Source organism: Anguilla anguilla, chromosome 9 (assembly GCF_013347855.1).
Source record: "Anguilla anguilla isolate fAngAng1 chromosome 9, fAngAng1.pri, whole genome shotgun sequence".
In the NCBI taxonomy this organism is placed as follows: domain Eukaryota; kingdom Metazoa; phylum Chordata; class Actinopteri; order Anguilliformes; family Anguillidae; genus Anguilla; species Anguilla anguilla.
The window spans coordinates 4314466-4336267 of record NC_049209.1 but is presented as its reverse complement, the minus strand read 5'-3'; the positions used below and the strand labels follow the sequence as shown (position 1 = coordinate 4336267).

At 43.8% G+C, this 21802-nt stretch overlaps 2 protein-coding genes across 2 annotated transcripts; one reads left to right on the top strand and one right to left on the bottom strand.

Moving 5' to 3' along the window:
• The first annotated feature begins 521 nt into the window (after positions 1-521).
• ccng1 (cyclin G1) lies at positions 522-5895 on the top strand. The gene is made up of 7 exons (XM_035433644.1): positions 522-731; positions 1948-2211; positions 2585-2835; positions 3208-3286; positions 3598-3696; positions 3984-4197; positions 4318-5895. Exons 2-6 carry the CDS (start codon positions 1948-1950, stop codon positions 4173-4175), a joined length of 885 nt encoding a protein of 294 aa, XP_035289535.1. The 5' UTR covers positions 522-731; the 3' UTR covers positions 4176-4197; positions 4318-5895.
• A 48-nt stretch (positions 5896-5943) lies between these two features.
• On the bottom strand, positions 5944-10034 carry nudcd2 (NudC domain containing 2). Its single transcript, XM_035433646.1, has 4 exons — positions 9449-10034; positions 8055-8103; positions 7051-7202; positions 5944-6788 (listed from the first exon to the last, which is right to left on the bottom strand). Exons 1-4 carry the CDS (start codon positions 9635-9637, stop codon positions 6708-6710), a joined length of 471 nt encoding a protein of 156 aa, XP_035289537.1. The 5' UTR covers positions 9638-10034; the 3' UTR covers positions 5944-6707.
• Between the last annotated feature and the right edge of the window lie 11768 nt (positions 10035-21802).

The window sequence follows — 21802 nt, the reverse complement described above, 5'->3', positions numbered from 1 at the left end:
GGCATTTTAGTTGGTTCACAAAAAATTCTTAATTTCCATTGGCTCCAAGCCTGTCATAGAGTACTCGTAGAATGCCCATAAATGAATTTATTCAATGCTTTTAAAGTATTTATGATTTTGTATTTGCAACATGTTTGTGCTCAAATAATAAATAAGCCAAATATTCCTGCTATGTGTTTTAGAAAATGATATGAAACAATTTCGCACAGTGACATTAATAGTATTTTTTCCTGAACTGAATCAAAAGGCGCTTACATCAATATTGCCCGTTTTTCTTAACTCAAAAGTGAAGATACATAGCGATACATTGCTTTTTTTTTCATTTTTTTTTTCATAGCGATACACAGCTATGTTTTTCCTGCAAGTAGAGTGACGTATTCATTGTCCCGCCTCGGCAAAGCAAACATCAATGACTGCAGTGGAATAGCTGAGAATGGTCCAATTACAAATCTAGGCTGTGGAGTTTTTCAGAGGCTAATTTTTGGATTGGATCATGTCTCATATATATAGCTGGGGATCCGTTAACTCCCTGTTTTCAACCAAGGGTGCGGAGTGTGCCTGGTGGGAAATCAAAATCTGCTTAAACCGTTATTAGTTCTAAGTCTTCTTTTATAGTTATTTATGTTAAGTATAAACTTTTTGTAACGATACAGCTTTTTCAAAGTTTTCACCCATACTGCTGGATATACCTGCTATTAGCAAACAGATTTGTCTGACGGCCAGGATAAAAGGTAATTTAAATTTGCTAGCTTGCTAGCTAACGTCATATGATCCATCTGCCACCATGTTGTTCAGCTAACGCCTAACATTAACCGGTAGCCTATTCGCTAGCTAGCAATTGTTGCAGAAATTTGAAACCGTTAGTTGTAGCGAGTTGGATGATATTCTGTTTTTTTTTTTTTTTTACGGTTTATGATAAATTTGCGGCGATATAGCTAGCTAGCTGGCTTGTCTATTTGGCTGTGTAGCTAACCTTGACTGTGACAGACGGTTGTATTAGCAACTACTGATCTAGAGATCAGTCACTTAATCTAATAGTTTTCAAAACAATTGCCATTAATTGTTAACATTATTTATGTTCAGTAAGTTTAATATACCGACAAACTATTATGCATTACGTTGAAGACTTAAAATATACAGAGAACTGCAGCGTAGATGGACTTCAGTTTGTTTCAGTGTGGCCGAGAACATGCCCGGACACAACCCGAGAGAAGCGCTCTCGTCATTCTCTCGTAACATTTGCTAAGCCTGTTTTTCTGTGTAGTCTAACGTTATGTTTTAAACTCAGCAATTGTATTGGTTATTAAGTCAGTTATGTTTTTGTCATTTTAAGAAGCGAATATAAAATTGTGACTTTTGGTGGCAGCTACGGGGAAACCGCTGTTTCGCTGCTGAGGCCTGAACGTTAGCCTAGCTGTATGTAACTTGTCTAGACTAGTATGAGCCGGAGGAGGCATGCCTGGGCATGTTCTGCTAGCATGTTCTGTTAGCGTGTTCGCAGTTGCCTAAATGCATAGCTAAACAATTATCATTGGCAGAGGTATGACGGTTTGTGAACTGCTAATGTTATATCTCATTGCAAACTTTCCCCCGACAATAAACTCATTTACTTAGTTTACCTAATAAATTATTCTCAACTGCCAGTTCAACAGCACCTTGCGAGTTGATGTCCCTTGACTAGGCTATATAACATTATCTGACAAGTTTACTGAAATTGGATGTATTTCACTAAGAAATATTAAAGGAATTTTAAGTTTGTTCCAAGTAATTCATTTGAAATTAGCTTAGTAGAACTGTTACAGAAATGCTTAGTTACATTTTGTTTGTTTAGCTAGGTAACTTAAGATATCAAAAATCCGATGTTTTCCAGCTGTTCAAATAAACTGGTTCGTTCTAAAACAGGAGGAAATTGTAATAGGACTAAAAAAACACAATCTGCTCTTGTAGATGATTGACACAATACCAGTACCAGAGGACGTGCCTTTCGCCGTCCAGTTGAAAGCTCTGTTGGACCAGGAGACCCGGTACCAGCCCAAGCTGGACGGACTGAGGATAATCGAGTCGGCGCAGGAGAACGGCCTGAGAATGACGGCGAGACTCCGCGACTTTGAAGTGAAAGATCTGCTTTCGCTGACGCGGTTCTTCGGCTTCTGTGCCGACACCTTCTCCCTGGCAGTGAGCCTGTTGGATCGATTCTTGTCAGTGATGAAGGTAGGTCTTTCAAAAATGTAGCTGAACTTGCTCTATAAATTTACATCGTATAGACGTCATATGAGCACTGCCAATGGAGTATGACCAGGGCACATTAACTACTTAGACTTAAAATAGTTTCCTTTATTTTCTTTGCGTTGTGAACTCAAGGGGAGCCAACGGAGCTATTTTTGCTGTACGCGCATTACATTAAGGTGGCGTTGTGGAATCACGCTGGCAAAATTTGTTAGTGCTGTTTATAAAATAATTTTTTTTTTTTTTTTTTAACAATTGGTAAATGACTCAATTTTCTGCATCCTGTTTCCTCCCTCTTTGAAAAATGTTTTAGCGCTCCACACCCTGACCTAAGCTGAATTCTTTTCCTTTTCGGCAGATCCAGCCGAAGCACCTGTCGTGCGTGGGGCTGTGCTGCTTCTACATCGCGGCCAAGTCGTCGGAGGAGGAGAGCGTTCCGGCGGCCACCGACCTGATCCGCATCAGCCAGAGCCGCTTCACGGCGTCGGACATGACGCGCATGGAGAAGATCGTCCTGGAGAAGCTGCGCTGGAAGGTGCGGGCCCCCACCGCCCTGCACTTCCTGCGGCTCTACCACGCGTCCGTCCTGCCGCAGCTGAACCCGGACAGGTGAGAGAGGCTAGACCACGCCCTCCCCCCCCCCCCCCCCCCCCCCCCCCCCCCCCCCCTTTCCACACGCGTTTGCTTTCAATCGGGCTTCTCCCCATGGGACCGGGACCGGGGGGAACGGAAATCTCAACGTGTTGGGAGAACGGTAGTTCTGTAGATTCAGCAGGTGGAAGTCCTAATGGCAAATACCTAGTGCTTGGCAGATATGAAGTAACTGTGCTTTAGTATGTATTGTATAATATGTTATAATGTTGTATAGATGTGCTTTATTATGTTGTGTAATATGTTAGTGTTGTGTAACCGCTTCATTATGTTGCTGTTTGTGATATTGAGTTGGAATTGTACACTTAAGTGCTGCTTTTCTCCACGCAGTAAGAGGAGTTTGAACATCGAGAGGCTGGAGGCTCAGCTGAAGGCCTGTCACTCCAGCTTCGCATTCACTAAAATAAAGGTACGTCACAGCGATTTTACTATTCAGAATCTTATTCTAATGTGACACCGCCCGTTTTGGACTGGGGCTCGTGGACACAGTGTGGTTTGTGGGGTTTTTTTTTTTTTTTTTTTTGTAAATAATAAAACCCAACCCTGTTGTACAAGCCCCCTCGCTGCCCCCGCTGTTCTAGAATGTTCTAGAATGTTGCCGTTGTGGTCGTTATTCCAGTTGTAAGCCAGAGAATGGAATCATTGTGCCCTTGCATGTGCTGTAAGTGAGCTTTTTTTTGTATATTTATTTTATTATATTTAATTTTTTCGGAAAAACAGCCGTCTCTGCTTGCACTGGGTATCCTGGCCTTGGAGCTTCAGCAGCAGGGCCTGTGTGAGCTGAGCGAATCTCTGGAAACCCTGCAGCTGCAGTCCCAGGTATGTGAGCATGTCGTGGAGCTGTCCATCACACAGCACGCTCGCTGGGTAACAGGATATGAGCAAGGACATGTGTTTACCTAGTGGGCTGTATATCAGGGATATACTCCCTGTCACTGTGGCATGCAGTACTTGAGCTTCATGCAAAACGTTGACCCAGAACTATAAATGTCTCCCTCTTACATGCAGAAGCTATTTCTGTAGTAGTTTAGCTACGTGTCCAGATTGTATCAGAAATCTTTTGAACTAGAATGGGTTTTTAAGGTAATTTTTTTGTTTGTTCTCAGATTAAAAGTGGGGACCTGGTTTGCGTGAGAGAGCTGGTTGGAAAATGCCTGATGGAGTACTCCTCGACGAAGTGCTCCAGACCGAGCAGCCGCAAGCTGAGGTGGATGATCTCCGGCAGGACTGCTAGACAGCTCAAACGCAGCTGCTACAAGATCGCCCATCTCCCAACCATCCCTGAAGTGGCATCTTAGGAGTTTAGAGAACAGGACTGAGGTAAGCACACTGCACTGCAAATACAAGCACAGGGGATTGAAAGCTGTACTGATGATGGTGGACAGTGTGTGTGCATGAAATATGTGGTAAAACATGTTTTTTGTATTTGTTTTTGTTTAGGTGATCACTTCAGAATGAAGAATCGCACTCGACAACGAAAAGGCTTCTGGGAAATGAGAAATTCAAGAACATGACCGTGTGATTTGCCCATAACATGAACTGATCCTAACCCCCCCCCCCCCTTCCCCGAAAATGATGATTTTCGTTTAAATGTCTGGATCCTATCGTAATGGCTAAACTAATATTAGCTTGTACTGTTATACCTTAGTATATGAATGATTTAAACTCACTAAAACAGGGCTGCCCAACGCTGTTCCTGGATATCTTCTGTCCTGCAGGTTTTCACTCCAACCCTAACACACAAAGAACATCTCATTCAACAGCTAGAGATCAGCTGAGCTGCTATAGGTAGTATCAGGCGTGCCAAGTTAGGGTTGAAATGAACCTACAGGACGGTAGGTATTCAGGCGCTTGGTTGGGCAGCCCTGCCCCTAAAATTTTTTTTTTTTTGCATATCCTTACCTCACTTTGATGAATTTGCACTTTTATTTTGACGGTTCTTTCCCCTTATTCCCTCGTATGATGCTTCTTTTTTCCCCCCATTTTGGGGAGGGAAAAAGCATAATGTGATGAAACAACAGGCAAGGATTTCAAGAAACTTTGAAAAAGCTATTTATCAACCTTCACGAATGAAGTGTGTTCCTACACAGTGTGTGTGTGTGTGACCCCACACCTGGGAATGCGTCTTCAGTAAGTGGAGGCCTGCGTGTGCGTGTGCGTGTGTGTGTGCGTGGATGTTATCGGAGCCATGTTTGCTTTAAACAGTTCTTGGCACTGGTGATGGTTTAAAGCAATGAAGTATTGAACCACCTAGGTCCTCAGTCCACTATGTGGAAGAGGAGGAAGAGGGGTTTTGTGAATACAAAAAATATGGAACCAAGAAATCGGGCCCAAAACCCTCAACTTCCACCCTAGGTCGCCGAACTATCAGAAATGCACACTCCAACTCAAGGTAATGAAAACCTTTCTTTTATTTTTTATTTTTTTGTGTGGTCGTTTCGGTAACGTAACGATGTTGTGGTGTCGTGATCAAAGAGAATCTGGTCATTAATCTGTGTGACACCAAGAAGATAGAAAAGCAGTTTTAGCTGACTTAAAAAGGTTAACTGTGGCTTTCTTCTTACTAGTAAAAGCTCATAATGTATACAATGTTCAAGATGGTCAACATGTTAAAACATGCCTTTGTTTACACTAGTTTCACAGGGCACAGTACACCCATTTGATAAGTTTTTGTTGAAAAGAATTTGGATATGATGTGTTATGCATGACCGGTGATTTTCAATAGATTTATCTCAGAGGTAAATTGCAGTGGTGAAAATGTCCATTAAAAAACAATACTGGTAATGGGCAGAGGCCCAAACAAATTTGGCAAATATAAAACTTTGGTATTTTTATTTCATTTTATTCTGTGTAGAAGTATGACCCAAAAAAAATACAAATTACAATTTTGTTTTTCAGCAAGAAATGTGATTGTGTTGTGTAAGAATTGGAAGCTTTGTGTAAACTGTGAAGTGCAGCACAATCTAATAGGTGGTGTATGTTTTCAAGTTTGACCTTTCAATAAAATGTTGAAATGCATCGTTTTGATTTGATTTATTTAGGAAAGAAATGAGACCAACTTATTCACCTTTTAACAGCCATTTGTTGCAAATCCACAGGTAGTGACACGCAGGTGGTAGAGCAACAGCATAAATGTGCATGTTACAGCTGTCAAGTTTGAAGGGTAACAACAAATCTCTTGTACAAATGGGAGTTGTCATTTAAAACGCATTCTTTTCATGTGCAAAAAATAATTTTGAAATAGCCATATGGCTCTACTGATGGAAAAAGTACACAATTCTCCCACTCCAAAATTGGGGGAAAAAAACATAACCATTTTAATTAGATAGAATCAGTTTATTCTGAGGAGTTAAACCTGAGCTTGCTATGCTGGACACGTGCGTCTGAAATACAAATACATCCTGCATTATTCCTCCTCCGGGTGCATTTTTGCCTCAAGAGTCTTTGAAAAGGCTACAGAATATTAGCCAACTTTTGTTTTCCCCACAAGGCTTGTGGTGTGGTACTGGAACTACAAATGAAGCTTTGATCGACTTGCACGTAATGCTGAACTAACGTGAAGTTGAGACTCGATGTCTGAAATGCATATTTAACCTTACCTCTGCACCCCCCCCTTCCCACAAGTATACCAAAAAAAAGTTTTCACAGAACACTCCAATAATTCCATGGCAGAAGTTTCCAGGCTGTGTTCAGAACTGGGGCACATTTTAATTCCTCCCACGGGACGGGACGGGGCGGCGGAAGAAAGACTTCTTTGCATCTCTGCTTTAGTCTTGTCGCTCAACTCTCCCCCAGTCGCTGCCAGTGTAAGATCTTAAAAGCCAGTCTCTTCACTTCAGGTTGGAGAAGTCTGGCCCACCCCCAGCGAAGTTCCCAGAAATCTCTGCACCGCTGAAGTCAAAACCAGGATTCTGTAGGAGCAGTTTTTTTGTTTTTAGTTAAATAACTATTGCAGCATCCTAACTAAGCTGTGAATGTTCAGCCCGAAAGTAACAAGACAGAGTATTCAATCAAAATGTCTCGTTTTCACTTAGAGGTACATGTTAAATGTTACTTTTTCCATCACAAACCTAGTTTGCCAAGTTTGTTTTACCGATTTCCATACTCGCCAAACTGCAGTTGTATGTACAGTAGAAGGTCAGAAGGTAAGTCTTGAATCCCGGCCAGTGTTACCTCTCTCTGGAACCTCTCCAGAGTCAGCTTCCTCTGCATCTGGTCCTGGACCCAGGCATTGGCACAGTACTCCCCTTCCAGCAGAGACTGCCAGCAGTTCCCTGCTTCCCGGTTCGTCTTCATCAGCACGATGCGGATCAGCTTCCTGTCCTCTGATTGGACAGAACTTATGAGAAAGTGTTCACATGCATCACACACGTGCACTGTTCAAATGCAACTGGTTCTACCCACCCACTGATGGTAAAAGACAGTTTAGTTCTATCTTCCTCTGTGGGTCATTGAATGTAAATCAAAATAATTTTTTTTTAACATGGGGCCATTCAAAAAAAATATATTGGTGCCCGTTTATCTATGGATATATCCTGCATATATCCATTTCCCACCATAATTTGGAATGTCCGGTTATGTGGAACCATTCATTTTCGAACCCCACAGCCAACCCGGGACCGTATAGACATCCACAGATATCCTCCAACAGTGGGGTTACTACTACTCCTCACGCCACAGCCTGCTGCTAAGCTTGCATAAAGTGGAGTCGGCACTATTTTTATATGGTCTATGAGTCAGCATGACCTTTCAGATGCAGTCTAGAGGTCTGCTGATCGACCAGTGGGGGTCACTAGAGAGCAATGAAACGTGGAGTCGAGGTCAGGGCTCTGTGCAGGCCACTTAAGTTCTTCCACTCCTTTCTCGACATAAACCATTTCTATACGAACCTTGCTGTGTGCCCGGGGACATTGCCTTCACTGGAACTAATAGGCCTAGCCCAAACCATGAAAAACGGCCCCAGACCAAGTGGTGTCCTGATACTTTTGGTCATATAGGGTATTTGGACCAATCTATCCTTTGCAGATCAAGTAAAAGTCAGTCTTGGTAGCAGTTTGCAGCACACCAATTACCCGTTCTGGAGTTTATGTCTAACTTTAATGGTCACAATGGGTCATAATTTATCAAAAATGGATCACAGTTTACAATGCAGTTACTAATGACAGCTCTACACTCACCCAGGGTCCAAGTTCCCTCGTCAGCAACAGTGGTTCCAAATAATTTCCCCTGAAATACATGAACAAGGTGACAGTTATTGTTAACAAAGCCTGAGTTTACAGGCAGCAGGTGTCCTCTTGATATCAATACTTTCATTCACTGACAGATTATGGAAATTTTTTTAAATATATTTTTTTAACAGATGTATTCAGTATTGGCCCAGTGGATAGGGATACAGTAGTACACTTTTACTTTCAGCTTTTGTGCAGGTTTCCATTGGCCCAGACAGTTTTATGTGCAGTGAAGAATATTTTCGATATCTACAGAAGCTTCTGACAGCCAGCCGACCTGTTCAAAGATTATCGACAGACTTGCTCGTATTGACCAATAAATGAAGATTATGGTTGCTATGATGACGCAACATACATGCGCCAGACGCTGCAAAGCATTTAGTGAGCCGTTTGTTACTATCTAAATTAAATGAAAATGTTATGCGCAAAAAGTAGCCTGATCATAGCCATTACATTTTACATTACATTATAGGCATTTAGCAGACGCTCTTATCCAGAGCGACGTACAACAAGTGCATAGGTTCATGATGTAGAGGTGCACCTGACCCTCTTATTGAAAAAGTAGGCCATCAGCCAAACCCACATGCAATAATATGCAGACTCACTAGCTCTCTACACAAATTCTTTTTGCTCAATGATAAAATTTGTCAGCAAATCAAATGTTACACTTTTCCTCCACAAATTAACATGCGCTCATCTGTTTCTTCAATGAATGTGGACATTTGATGGTAATTTGCGATTGTGCTATAATTTAAAACAGGGTCGTAGATTATCGCCTAATATAACCAGTCAAACATCGGTTGGGCTCTAAAATTCTGGCCCAGTTTTCCTTACCTGACACCCAGAATGCTATGCTTTCTGAGAAGAGAATACTTATGATTTGCGTTTAGATAGTGTATAGCTTGATTTAAAAAAATGTTTTTATACCAATTTTACCAAGGATTCAGACCCCTGATGACATCACCGATGGCCACTCATTGATCAGGCACGATTCAGACCACATGATTTCGCGATGAAGCAACACAGGACCAAGTTACACGGCGGTAAGAAAAAGTTTAATAGGCATCGTTTTCGTACCAGTATTCAGAACGCGTAAAGATTGTAGGAACTGAGTTTTTACAGATTTAAGATGACGTTATCATAAAGTAGTAGCTAACCTAAAGTTGGTTAAAGCTAGATGGCGAATGGTAGCCTACTGAACTTGAACCAAACTTTGTTGCTAACGTTAGCTGGTGTGATACTAGCTGCGAAACTAACCAGATATAGAACCAGACTAGCTATCCAACAAAGTCCCACAATCCGATAGCTACCACATGGCTTCTTGCTCGCTAGTGGATCCTTACCTTCAATATTTCACGTCCCTTTACAGATAGTTGTATCTGTTTGCTCTGGAGGACACACTTTATTTCTTTGGCAGACGTCCCCGGTGGAACGTTTACTTCAATAAAAATTTCTTCCATCGTTTGATACCACACTCCCCATGGTGTCTGACAGGGGACGATGCCGCTTCTTTCCTCAAAATGTACAGACATTGCTCGGAAATAAGTTACTCCTTGCTCGTAATTTAGTTAGCTTTTAGCTAGGCAGCTAAATCCTACAAATGGGTAGCTTAGCTTAACTAGCTAGGCAGCTAGCTAGCTAGTTAAGAACTGTGTGAACGTTGCAGAAAATAAACGGGTACGCTACTAACTATATAGACTATATTTCATGCTAGCTCGCTGGTTACCGGACACCAGGCTACTCAATATCTACATTAGATTTTTATTTATTTCCATGACAGGTCCTTCCGCGTTTTATGATATCACACTGAGTATTGGAGGAAACTTCCAAATGCATATTATGCCCGATTTACACGACTAATTTACTGAGTGATTTGATCAGTACATTGGCAGGTCCAACGCCAAAGAGCGTGCTACGCCATGACACAGTACGTCGCAAGCATACGTCATACGTACAGTAGGTTGTGAACCCTCTATGGTTATGAGTATGGGTGGTTTTTTTGCACTAATCTTTCCATATTATATTTGAAAAGATTATTATAGCTGTTCCGTATATGTGAATGTCAGCGAATTTGCGCACCTTTAACTCCGGTAGAAATTGTGGGCCATCGTTCTGGATGGGAGGTGCACAGATTCACTGACCTTAAATAATTTAGTTCGCAATATAAGCCGATCCATGTCTTCTGCTCAGAGGATGGACAAGTATTATTATATTGCTGAAGCAGTAAGGGCTTGTGTTCCGTGGTGGTAATCTAATGTAATTGCCTATGATATTTGTTTTGTATCTAAACATAATTGATATGGCCTCAATTAATTTGAAGAACCACTTTTAAAAACATATTTGCAAAAAGATATTCCAATGTTATAAATAGTTTTCTTTCTGGGCTTCCCTGGGTGGCGCATGCTGTTAAAGCACTAGTTCATCTTGTGCCTTTTTGCACTTATGCACGTCAGTCTGGAATCAGATCCTGACCTGACTGGGCTGTCCTTGTGGCTGGGAGTTCGGTAGCACCAGTAGCATTAGCCGTAGCATTGGCTAACGGAGGGTAGTCTTCGGTTGGTGCGGTCTACTGGACCTCATTGCGCAAGAGCAACTACTCTGGTCAATCAGGTGCCTGAAGTCCTAAATAAAATCCCGACCTTGTCTTTTACAGCGATGGGACTGAAACAGCTGTGATATGGGAGTTTGTTCCCATAGCAACACAAAGACAGAGCCCAAGAATAACAGAAATAAAAGCAGAGGCACAGAGCATTACTTGTCAGAGCTGGAAGGAGCTGAACTTTTAGTATCTTGTTCCATGTTGCAATAACATTACCACAGTACAAAAAAGGCAGGGTGTTTTTTAATTTATTTTATTTTATTTTTTTAGAGAGAGAGTACAGTGCATTATCACAGTAAATGTGATCCAGTTGGCCCAATTACAGTCTTATCCAAAATTCTATTAGTGGGCCAAATGGCTGATGGCAACGTTATTGAACAGCAGGAGTATTCCAACGTTTGCAACCAGGAAAGGCTGAACAAAAAAAAAAAAAAAAAAAAAATTGAACCAACCATCAAAAAGCCGAAGCAAATGGGCTCATGATGACATTTAATTTTATCATAAAAATCATGCTGCTGCTTTGTCTGTGAAACTGTCGTGCATGTAGAAGTGGGGGAAAAAATGGACAACGCTCACGTAAAAACGCTTTAAAACCTTCTACGTTTATTGCTGCCTGAGCTTGGTACACACAAATGGTGGTTTTGGTGACTGCCTTTCATCGGTATTCTGGACTGTGTAAAGATGGTTTGAAAGACTTCTGTGACAGAGCCTGGAAAATGTGTGTTAACATAAGCCCAGCCTGGCCTACACCTGTCTTACACACCACACATTGTGTTTCATTATTGTTGTGTTTGTGTTCATTATTGGAAAATGCGGCCAATCGTTATTAAAACGGCCTCTTAAGGCCATTTCTCCAATCACACGGATCTATTTCCTGCTGGGTCGAATGTAGGACACTCCCACTCACCTTGCTGTGCTTTCCTGCTTTGCTAAAGTAACAGGATTAGAGGTTGTTTGGAATTGTTACGGTGTGCAAACCGAACATCGCTGTGTACAGTTTGCCATTCCAAATTAGGGTGGGAATTGGACATCCTCAGCCCCAAATTATTATCCTCAGCCCCAAATTATAAAAAAAAAATAAAAGAACAAATACAGCAAGGTGTTCCAGTTTTGGAGAAAAATGAAAAACCTGGTAAATTATTTTTATTTTATTTTTAAAAAGGAACAAGCTGCACACAACATGGCAGTCCTCTGTGCTCCTGTAGTCTTGTACACGCTCAGCTGATCAGCCTTGCTGGTGCTACGGGGCACCACGACATGGCTGATGCTCCTTCGATTGACCCCCCAAACTACAGCTCGTTAGCACGTTAGCACGGGCCGTAGCCCTTTATGGGTCAAGAAACGCCCGACCAAAACAAATCCTGTCAGAGCCGGGTGCGTCGCGCGTTTAAAAGCTACGGCCCTGTGTCTAGTCAGGCCGGGGCTAATGCGTTTTTAATGGCTTATCGGGGAAGAAGGGCCTTGTGCGAGACTTAGCACCCTCTGCCTGCAGTTAAAAGGTGTCGGAAGCCCCTTTCTTCGTGATGGATGTCTTGATGTGCAATGCCAGCCTCCGAGGCCCCGCCACTTCGGCAGTCCGTTGTGTAATACGTACTGACAGGATGTTAAATCTTGGTCTCCGCTGCATGGTGGCTTTTTACCTCAAAGAGATGTTTAGGCCCCTGGCAGTGGACAAATATTCCAGAATATTCCTGTAGAGCTTGGGAGGGGACTCACAAGCACACGCATTTTCTGCAGATTTTTGTGGATACCTTTCAATCTGCTGCAAAATTAGGCATCGGAAATGATTTATGCGCTCCTCTGGGACTGGTGACTGGACTGCCCTCCCTCCCCTCCCAGTTTTCCTGTTTTCCATACAAATTTCAATATGGGTAAAGGGAAATCTCTCAACATACCACTGGGGGGAGCCATAACACAAAAAAGAGGTTGATGCTTAAAGGAGATTTGCAAGTCAGTGAGCTCTCTCAACATGAATTCTCCTGAAAATAATATCATTTTCCCCCTCCCCTTTTTGCGTTTTTTTTATGGAGCATGTCCTATATAACCAACATTTATTTATTTTCCTCTCAAGTGTCTGAGTGATACGACTTGGCACATTGTCAGAGTGGAAGACACGTAGAAATGCCAACCGCAGATAATATCATTCTGCTCATTTCCTTAGGTAACAACCCTGCGAATTCATGAGCACACCGTCCTCATGGACAAATACGCTATTTTTATTTACACGAAATGCCTGCATTAGCATTTAAATGTGATGCGCGATATTGTCGGTGGCATGGAATCTTCTTGTCACGGTATTGCTTCTCTGCTCCAACACTCCCTCCCGCTCCCAGAATATTCTTACAGGAAGGATGTCATTTTTATGTAACTGTTCACTTCGTCTAACCGGCCCCTTTCTCATATTGAATAATAATTTGTCGTTAATATATTACGTATGTGTATTAGAACACAGTTCAGTATCATACGCCTACATATCACACGCCTACTTTATACCAGGCTGGCCAGTGGAGGATGGGCTCCCCCTCAATAGCTGGGTTCCTCCTGAGATTTCTTCCAATTGGGGAGTTTTTTTCTCCTCGTCACCATTTGAGGGTTTTCTCCCCACTGGGGGGAGATTTTATTTACCTGCTATTTGGGGGTTCAGGCCTGGTGTTTGCTCTGTATCTTGCCTTGCTGCTCTGTAAAGCGTCTATGTGACGGTTCTCTGTAAAAAAGCGCAATAAAAATAAAATTGAATTGAATATGTAGACCCTTCCCTGGAATGTTATGTTTTTGTTAACACACAACCATTGCGGCCATGAGTTACACAAGCATGGTAGCTTGAGCTGGGGTGTCCAGTCTTATCCAAATAGAGCCGGCACAGGTGCAGGTTTTTGTTATAGCCCAGCACTGACACGCCTAATTCTGCTCATCGAGGTCCTGATAAGAAGACCGGGATAAGTTGAATAGTTAAATCAGGTCTTGCAGTGCTGGGCGGCAGTGTAGTATAATGGGTAAGGAACTGGTTCGATTCCCGGGTAGGATACTGTCATTGCACCCTTGAGCAAAGTACTTAACCTGCATTGCTTCAGTACATATCCTGCTGTATAATTGGATGCAATGTAAATGCAATATAAAAAGTTGATCTGGATAAGAGTGTCTGCTAATGCCTGTAATGTAATGTAATGAAACAATCAAAAACCCGTACCCACCCGGACCTTTGCAAAGTCTGGACACCCCTGGCCTGCAGGGTACATTTTCCTCTGTTGTAAAAGTCCTGCAATATTTGTTTTCATGCTAGGGGGCAGTGTTGTAACATGATAAAATAAAAAGAACAGGCTGCTGGTGCAGAGGTCTTCGGTGTGGAGCTCACAAAAACGCCAGATAATGGCTTTAATCGTCAGAGCAGATTCTGTGTGTGATCTGAAGCGCTGCCAGAGCAGGTAAAGGGCTGTTGAAGTGTTCAGAAGATGGCTTCCGCAGCGAGTGCTACATCCTCCCCTGCAGGTTCACAGCTATTAGCCGGAGAGCACGGTTTAAGTTAGGACACTCTTTAACCTTGTGTGTCCACGTGGGCATTAATAATTACACTTGAAAAGCCTGAAATTTACATGAGGGTTCGAATTAGCGTAGCGCTTCCTTAAAAAGTTGTGACAGCTTGGGGTACCGTAACCTCATTTCGAGAGCAGAGCATTTTTTTTTTTTTTACTGAAGTTATGAAGTATAGGATAGTTTCTCTCTCTTTTTTTAAAAAACCAGAATTCAGCAGGAGTTTTATTCAACGTCTTTGTAGTTTGAATGCTTGCTGCTGCTGTGAGTCTATTTGTAGATGAGAAACGCCTGGTGTTCCCAGCTGACCCATATTTTTTTTTAAGGTTGTTTTTTTTAAACAAATGCTATGAAAATGATCAGAGACAAAATAAGAAATTACTTTAACACGCACTGTTATGCCCGCATCAATGTATTTTAATACTAATATAATAGTTTCAACATATTTCATGTCGCTTTTTTTTGTTGTTGTTTTTTTTGCCTGAGGCTGGGAGCTCAGCTAATTTACATTTCTCACACCCCCTTTCCTTTTATTTGCTTAGAAATGGGTTGCCATGAAAGATAAATAAAAAACAGCCTTATGTGAGCTCTATGCATGTATATATATATATATGAATATAATTTTTTTTTTTTGACTGACTGACTCAAATAAGTTACGGCGTGTATGCGGAGTGCTTTATGTGAGAAATGGTGAAGAAAAGCTCTTTGGTCACAGGGAAGTTCATAAGCTGCCTTGAATAAGAGGTGCTAACGCGCTACTCATTGGTGTAACGCTCTTGATTTTAGCCATGACCTCAGCATTTTTCAGTTAAGGAAATTAGGTCATCGCTGGGATGGTGGGGTTGGGTGGGGTGGGGTGGGGGGGTATGGGTATGGGGTTGGCATGAGTGTGGTAGAAACACCACAGAATCAGAACTAATATGGAACCAGAATGGCTCATTGACCTTTGATATTTTGATATATTTGGCTAAATTAATTGCATTAACTCACAACTGAAATTGAACAGTTGCGTAGCAGAGTCATTACATTTCTCCTACAGTCGGTCTACTGACAGTCTCAGTATGTAGAAATGTTCTGTGAGTATAACCAATGCTGATTTTTTGCTGGACCCTGACAGAGCAGGATCTGGAACTCTAAATATTGGAGGGCCTGTGCCCTGGGAACTATTTGTGTGTATCTGGGAACCTCTTCTGAGCGGAAGAAAAGAGATGTACAGTACATAAATAGACAGTAAAATGTTAAACCAACTCTTGCAGAGTAAATATGGTCCCTACTGGACTCATATACTCTAACAGTGGAGTATTTTACTGTAAAAATCCACACATTGTGTCCATTGCTTCCCAACCACCCCATCCCCCCCACCCCCCCACCCCACCCCATCCACGATCGCGACCCCTCCCTCACGCGGGCAATTTCTTTCCCAGCCCCTCTTGATTTACATATGATGCACTGAGAACAACCTTTCTGAAGGTGCTTAGTACTGCATCTCTCCCCAGGTCCTCTGCAGTGTTCCTGGAAGAAAAGAATAAGAGTTTTTCTGCCTAAAATGCAAGTGGATCCTGTTTCTAAAATCAGAGTCGTTTCTGGGACAGTTTTACCCCAGCAGCAAAAAGCAAGAAAGAAAAAAAAAAGTTCTTAAAGTTTTTGGGAGACAGCTTGTGAAGTCTTAACAGCAGCACCCTGTATGGCTGTGTTGTTAATAATCCTGCCTGGGGCGTGGCCTGTGGTTTTGGACAAAAGATTTTACCACAGAGATTTGTGTGTTTTTTGTTTTAGCTTTTTTTTTTTTTTTTTTTTTTGTAACGCCAACGCACGTCCAGTTTGGAAACACTCCGCAGTGTTCCAGAAGGTTCTACCAAAGGGCATGCTGGGAACTAGCGGAATGACTCTGAGTTGCATTGCGTACAGGCTCCACGGTGCCCGACTGGGGCAGTCTTCTAGGAACGCATTGCTAATGTGACATACTTTCTGCTTGTTGTTGAATATGGCTCTCCGACCCCTCTCTCACACAAACTGAGGCTCCTCCCCTCTCTCACTCAAACTGAGGCTCCTCCCCTCTCTCACTCAAACTGAGGCTCCTCCCTCTCTCACACAAACTGAGGCTCCTCCCCTCTCTCACACAAACAGAGGCTCCTCCCCTCTCTCACACAGAGGCTCCTCCCTCTCTCACACAAACTGAGGTTCCTCCCCCTCTCTCACACAAACTGAGACTCCTCCCCCTCTCTCACACAAACTGAGGCTCCTCTCCCTCTCTCACTCAAACTGAGGCTCCTCCCCTCTCTCACACTGAGGCTCCTCCCTCTCTCACACAAACAGAGGCTCCTCCCCTCTCACACACAAACTGAGGCTGACGGCATAGGTGAGCGGTAGACGTGGGGTCAGGATCTTCACGATGAGATCTCATGCGGGTGTCAAATGTGTTTGTATCCATCCAGCCCTTATCTATACCCGCTTTACTCACACACTCGCACACCTAGGGGCAATTTTGACCCTCCAATTAACCTAATGCCTGCATGTCTTTGGACTGCGGGAGGAAAACCGGAGTACCCAGAGGAAACCCACACACCGGGAGAATGTGCAAACTCCACACAGAAAGGCCCCAGCCAGGGCCTTTTGTACCAAGGCCCTTGTTGCTGGGAGGCAACAGTGCTACCCACTGCACCACCGTGCCACCCATGTGTTTGTGTGCATTTGCTTATTCTGTTTGCTTGTCAGGGCTGCTGACATGTTACTGTAGTTAAGGAATACTGTAGGACAAATTGAATGGTTTCATGTTCCACTCTTGGATCCTTGAGGAACATATCTCCCTGGAATTGTCTCAGGAAATATCAAGTTGGTTAAATGAACCACATGAGAAATGGGTAGTAGCTGGATAAGGTCATCTTGCTAAGCACACAAGTAGCACAAAAAGCTTTAAAATCTAAAGAAGATTTTTTTTGCAAGGACCCACAACCTCGCTAAGAAATCCCAGCAAGGGGTTTGACAGACCCACAGATTGATGCATGTGTGGCAGGAATTTACTGTAATAAAAAGGTTTGACTATATACTACTACCCTCCTTTTTAACCTTGCCTTTAATATGAGCCTAGCATCTGTGCCAGCTGGAAGCGTTCGTTTGATGACTGCTGATTAACTTGAGCTCTAAAGCAAGGTGGAAAATACTGAACCCAGGATTCCCAGGTTGGAGATGTGCTCAAGGATCTGTGTACATTCGGTTTAAGAAGCATCCGGGCATTATGCTCGGTGCCTCTGAACTAAATTAAAGATTAAAAAAAAAAAAAAAAAAAACGCCAAGGGACGCGAAAGGGAATTAATATTAATGGGAGGTTCGAGGAATCTTAAGCTGGGCAAATTAAAGCTGAAAGCATTCCGCGTGGAACGCGGAACTGAGCTGGTGGAGAAGCGTTCCGCTGGCTGCGGTTGTCTTCCTCGTCCAGGGGGAGGAGGGGGAGGAAGGGGGAGGAAGGGGGAGGAGGCCGGAGGGATGTTGGCTCCAGCCTGAAGGACCTTCTGCGCATTTCTCCCCAGCTGCGAAATAATTCATACTCCACCTCCACCCAGGTGCTAAGTTGCCCTTGCTCTCCCCCAAGAGGTTCCGAGACAGAAGCTTGCATCGAAGGCCAGTGAGTCGTGGTGTCGTTACGGTCTGCAGGTGAAAGATAGCGGCTGCAGGTTTTCTCACCTGGGCCTGCAGACCTTCATGGCTGCTGCTGTCGAAATGCACATGAAAGACATTACGATGTTTTATGCATGGTATGCGTGGTTGTGGTTTGCATTGTTTCTGTAATGACACATCCTTATGATGTATTATTATACATTCATATTGTGGAACATTGGAAATTATGTTCCACAAATATAGATTAAATGACATAAAGGATGTAAGGTCTTGCAATTTTACTAATGTATAGTTAGTGAACAAAAAATAAATAAAATCACTTGATAGGGTGTTGGGCCACCGCAGTGCTTGATTTAACTGGCTGCATGACATGTGGTCAGCTGACCTTCAGTCTCATCCATTATCCAATGCTGATACAGCTGAATTAGAGACGTAGTTTATTACTAATCGATCGCTACATTTCCATTATGACATTGCCTTCCTGTTTACCTTGGAGCGCTGTGAGTAATTGCTTTTACTTAAATTAATTTCAAAATGGCCACACAAATGCTTCCTCTCGAGAAAGGTGGTGTCACATTATTTTTTTTTTTTTACCAAGTCCTGGACGATGACTCTTTTATTAACTATTGATGTGGGAGTGGCTGTCTTTTTAATGCAACTATTCCTTCTTTTCTTTTTAATTACGACTGCTTCCGTTTGCCTTAAATAATGAATTTTATTTAACCAGCTGTCACGTTGAGACCGACATCTCTCTTTCAAGGGAGCCCCTGGAGCCCGCATGTCTTTGGACTGTGGGAGGAGACCAGAGAGCCCGGAGGAAACCCACACGAACGCGGGGAGAACGTGCAGACCCCACACGGGGAGGGTCCGGCCGATCGGCACTCGAACCCGGTACCTCCTCCTTGCGCGGTACCGGCGCTAACCGCTGTCCAGCTTACCTAAAGTCAAACAGCGCACGAAGTCCCGTAAAATTCACGCTTGGTATCCAATGGAAACGGGCGGGGCTCTTGAGCGCATTCGCGAGGGGAACGCAGATTCTCTCTGCTGCGCTTGCAGGGCTCGCTCTTCGAAATGCGATCCCCCGCTCGGGACACGCTAAGACCCTGGCGGCTCGTGCGCGGGTGTTGTTCGGGACCTCTCCTGCGCACTCTCTGTTTACGCGGCTCGCTGGACGCCCGAAAAGCGAGGCCTCCGCGGGCCGCCCCTGTGTGACGCCCCTGCGTGACACGCGCGGGTCTGGGCCAACCAACACCAACGGCCGTGACATTGTTTACCGCTCTGTGCGGGGGATCAGATGTCCAAATGGATGCTCTGTGTGTGCTTCATTGAGCTCGCGTTTTTCGCCTTTTCCAGAGGACACGCCGTCCCGCCCGCTCCCCCCCCCCCCCTCCAGCGCAGCCTACTTTCCCTCCCAAACGCAGCCCCCAGGGGCACTCGTGTTCGTGGTTATCCTGCCGTCTTCTTTTCGGGCCACAGAGAGAGAGAGAGAGAGAGAGAGAGACGGTTGATCGATACTCACCTCGCAGGTAGAACTTTATTTTTGAAACGCCAGGGCCCTGAATCCTGAGAGCTCCCTCCTCAGCTCCTGCTGGGTCTTTTTTGTGTTCCAGACCCATATTTCTGTCTTTATTGCATTTCACTATAAACTACGTTGTGAGTTCAGCAGCTGAGAATTGTGAAATTCGAGAAGGCAAGAGGTAGCACAGCCAGGCATCCCCTCTACCTGCCACCCCCACCCCTCCACCCCCCAGGAGAGTCCTGTCCAGTTTGTAGTGCTGCATCTCTGTCTTTTCCCAGAATCCCATGGGGCCCAGTCAGGTAAGAGTGCTCTCTCCACACCCCTACGTGTATTCTGGGTAATCTCTGTATTGTTGCCATTGTCCACAGGAAGTTGACAGTTCCTGTGGACTATTAGTCCTTGGCAGAGGACCCCAGGGCTCGGGCTGGCATCAGTTGCTCCGGCTAAGTAGGGTTTTCTGTCCGACTGAATTCCGTGATGTCTTGTTAGAGTTTGGCCCGAGGAAGCAGTGAGATTTATGTTCGGCTGATATAAAATCGAAGCATCACAACAGAAGAGTTACGTGTGCCCCTCAGTGAGGTGTGCTCTGTTTCGGGGCAAAAAAAACACCTTCCCAGGTGGTGGAGGGAAAGGCAGCTCTCGTCTAATAAAAAGAAAGAAAGAAAAGAAAGAAAGGAAAAAAAGAAATACGACGGCTTATTAAACTCCAATGCTGATGTGATGTGGGTCAAATTGTGCTGAAATCTTAACGGGATGGCCTGGTTTTTATGAGTCATCAAGCACAATTAGATATCGCACTGTAATAGGCCAGCCCGTCCAAACCCCATCAGCGCGCTCGCAGGAGGACGGTGGAGAGATGGTTTGAAAAGCAGATGACTCAGGCCGTACCGCGAAGTGCGGTCTTACCCGTGATACCCCCGCGTGGCGCCTTTAAACCTGCCGAAACAGGGGTGTCAGGTCTTACCCGAAAAGGGCCAGTGTGGGCGAAGGTTTTTGTTCTAGCCGAACACCGAGATGCCTGATTCTACGTATCTAGGTCTTGATTGAAGACCGTGATTAGTTAAATAGTTGAATCGGGTGTCGTTGAAACTGAAACCAGCATCCACAGTGGTCTTTTTTTGGATTAAAGACTGGACACCCTTGGTATCGGGTCTAATACAGAAGGTAAAATTGAAGAGATCTCATTGAGACGATGAGCAGAACCAGTGTGTTTTGTGCCTCATTTTGAACTGACAGAATATTTTGAACTGGATATCCAAGCATAAGCCCCAGGTAGATACACTTGGATACACAGGCTATATATATATATATATATATAGCCTGTGTATCCAAGTATAAACCCCTCAATGTATCCCGCATACCTCTTTTAAAAATCGTTCACTCCCGTACATTTTTTACTGGCCCTTTTTGGACTAGAATGGACAGCTAGCCAATGTGATAAAATATTATTTTATTACTGGGTTGCAGGACAGCTTCACAGGTCAAAACTGTGCTTTTTAATTTGTGCGGCAAATGCCCAGATCAGGGGAGGGCCCGGGACGAGGGGGATTTAAATGTATGTTATTACTCAAAGCTCATCGGTGGTCATTAAGAAATGAGTTCATGCCAACTCAGCACCCAGCAGCCCCTGAGTGACGGGCGGGGGGGGGGGGGGGGGTGTTGAAAGATGCGCACAAATGTGCACGACGTGCATTATTCAGGGTTTAAGGCTAAGCCCTCTTTTGAAGTTGCGCGCAAACTTCAAACAGTTTCCTGTTTCCGTTTTGTTTGGCCGTTTATTTAACGGTGTGAATAATGCAAAGCTACGCTCAAAATCCTTGCAAATTCGCTGCCGTAAAAGAGGAAGATTACAAGTGAACTGACTGCATTACGTAGGGTATGTTTCGGGCCTCAGATCCAACAGGTACTGAGGGCGGCTGTGTAGTTACATTACATTACATTACAGGCATTTGGCAGACGCTCTTATCCAGAGCGACGTACAACAAAGTGTATAACCATAACCAGGAACAAGTATGACGAAACCCCTAGAGCGAAGTACCGGTCCAAGTGCAGGGAACAACCGCATAGTTCAACTTGGACCAGGTTAATCAGGTTAAACTGATTAACACTAAGCAACGAGAACGGCAACAACGCAGTCTATGGAAAAGATACAAGCAGTAGTTAAGACAGTAGTATAATGTGTATATGGAGCTGGTCACATGGTTCAATTCCCAGGTAGGACACTGCCATGGTACCCTTGAGCAAGGTACCTAACCTGCATTGCCTCAGTATATGTCCAGCTGTATAAGTGGATGCAAGGTAAATGCTATGTAAAAAAGCTGTGTAAGTCGCTCAGCTCTGACAAGAGCATCTGCTGAATGCCTGTAATGTAATGTGTATTGCTGAGGAATACTTTCAGCATCCCAGTATAGCCTAATTAGCCAATCTGCCACGATC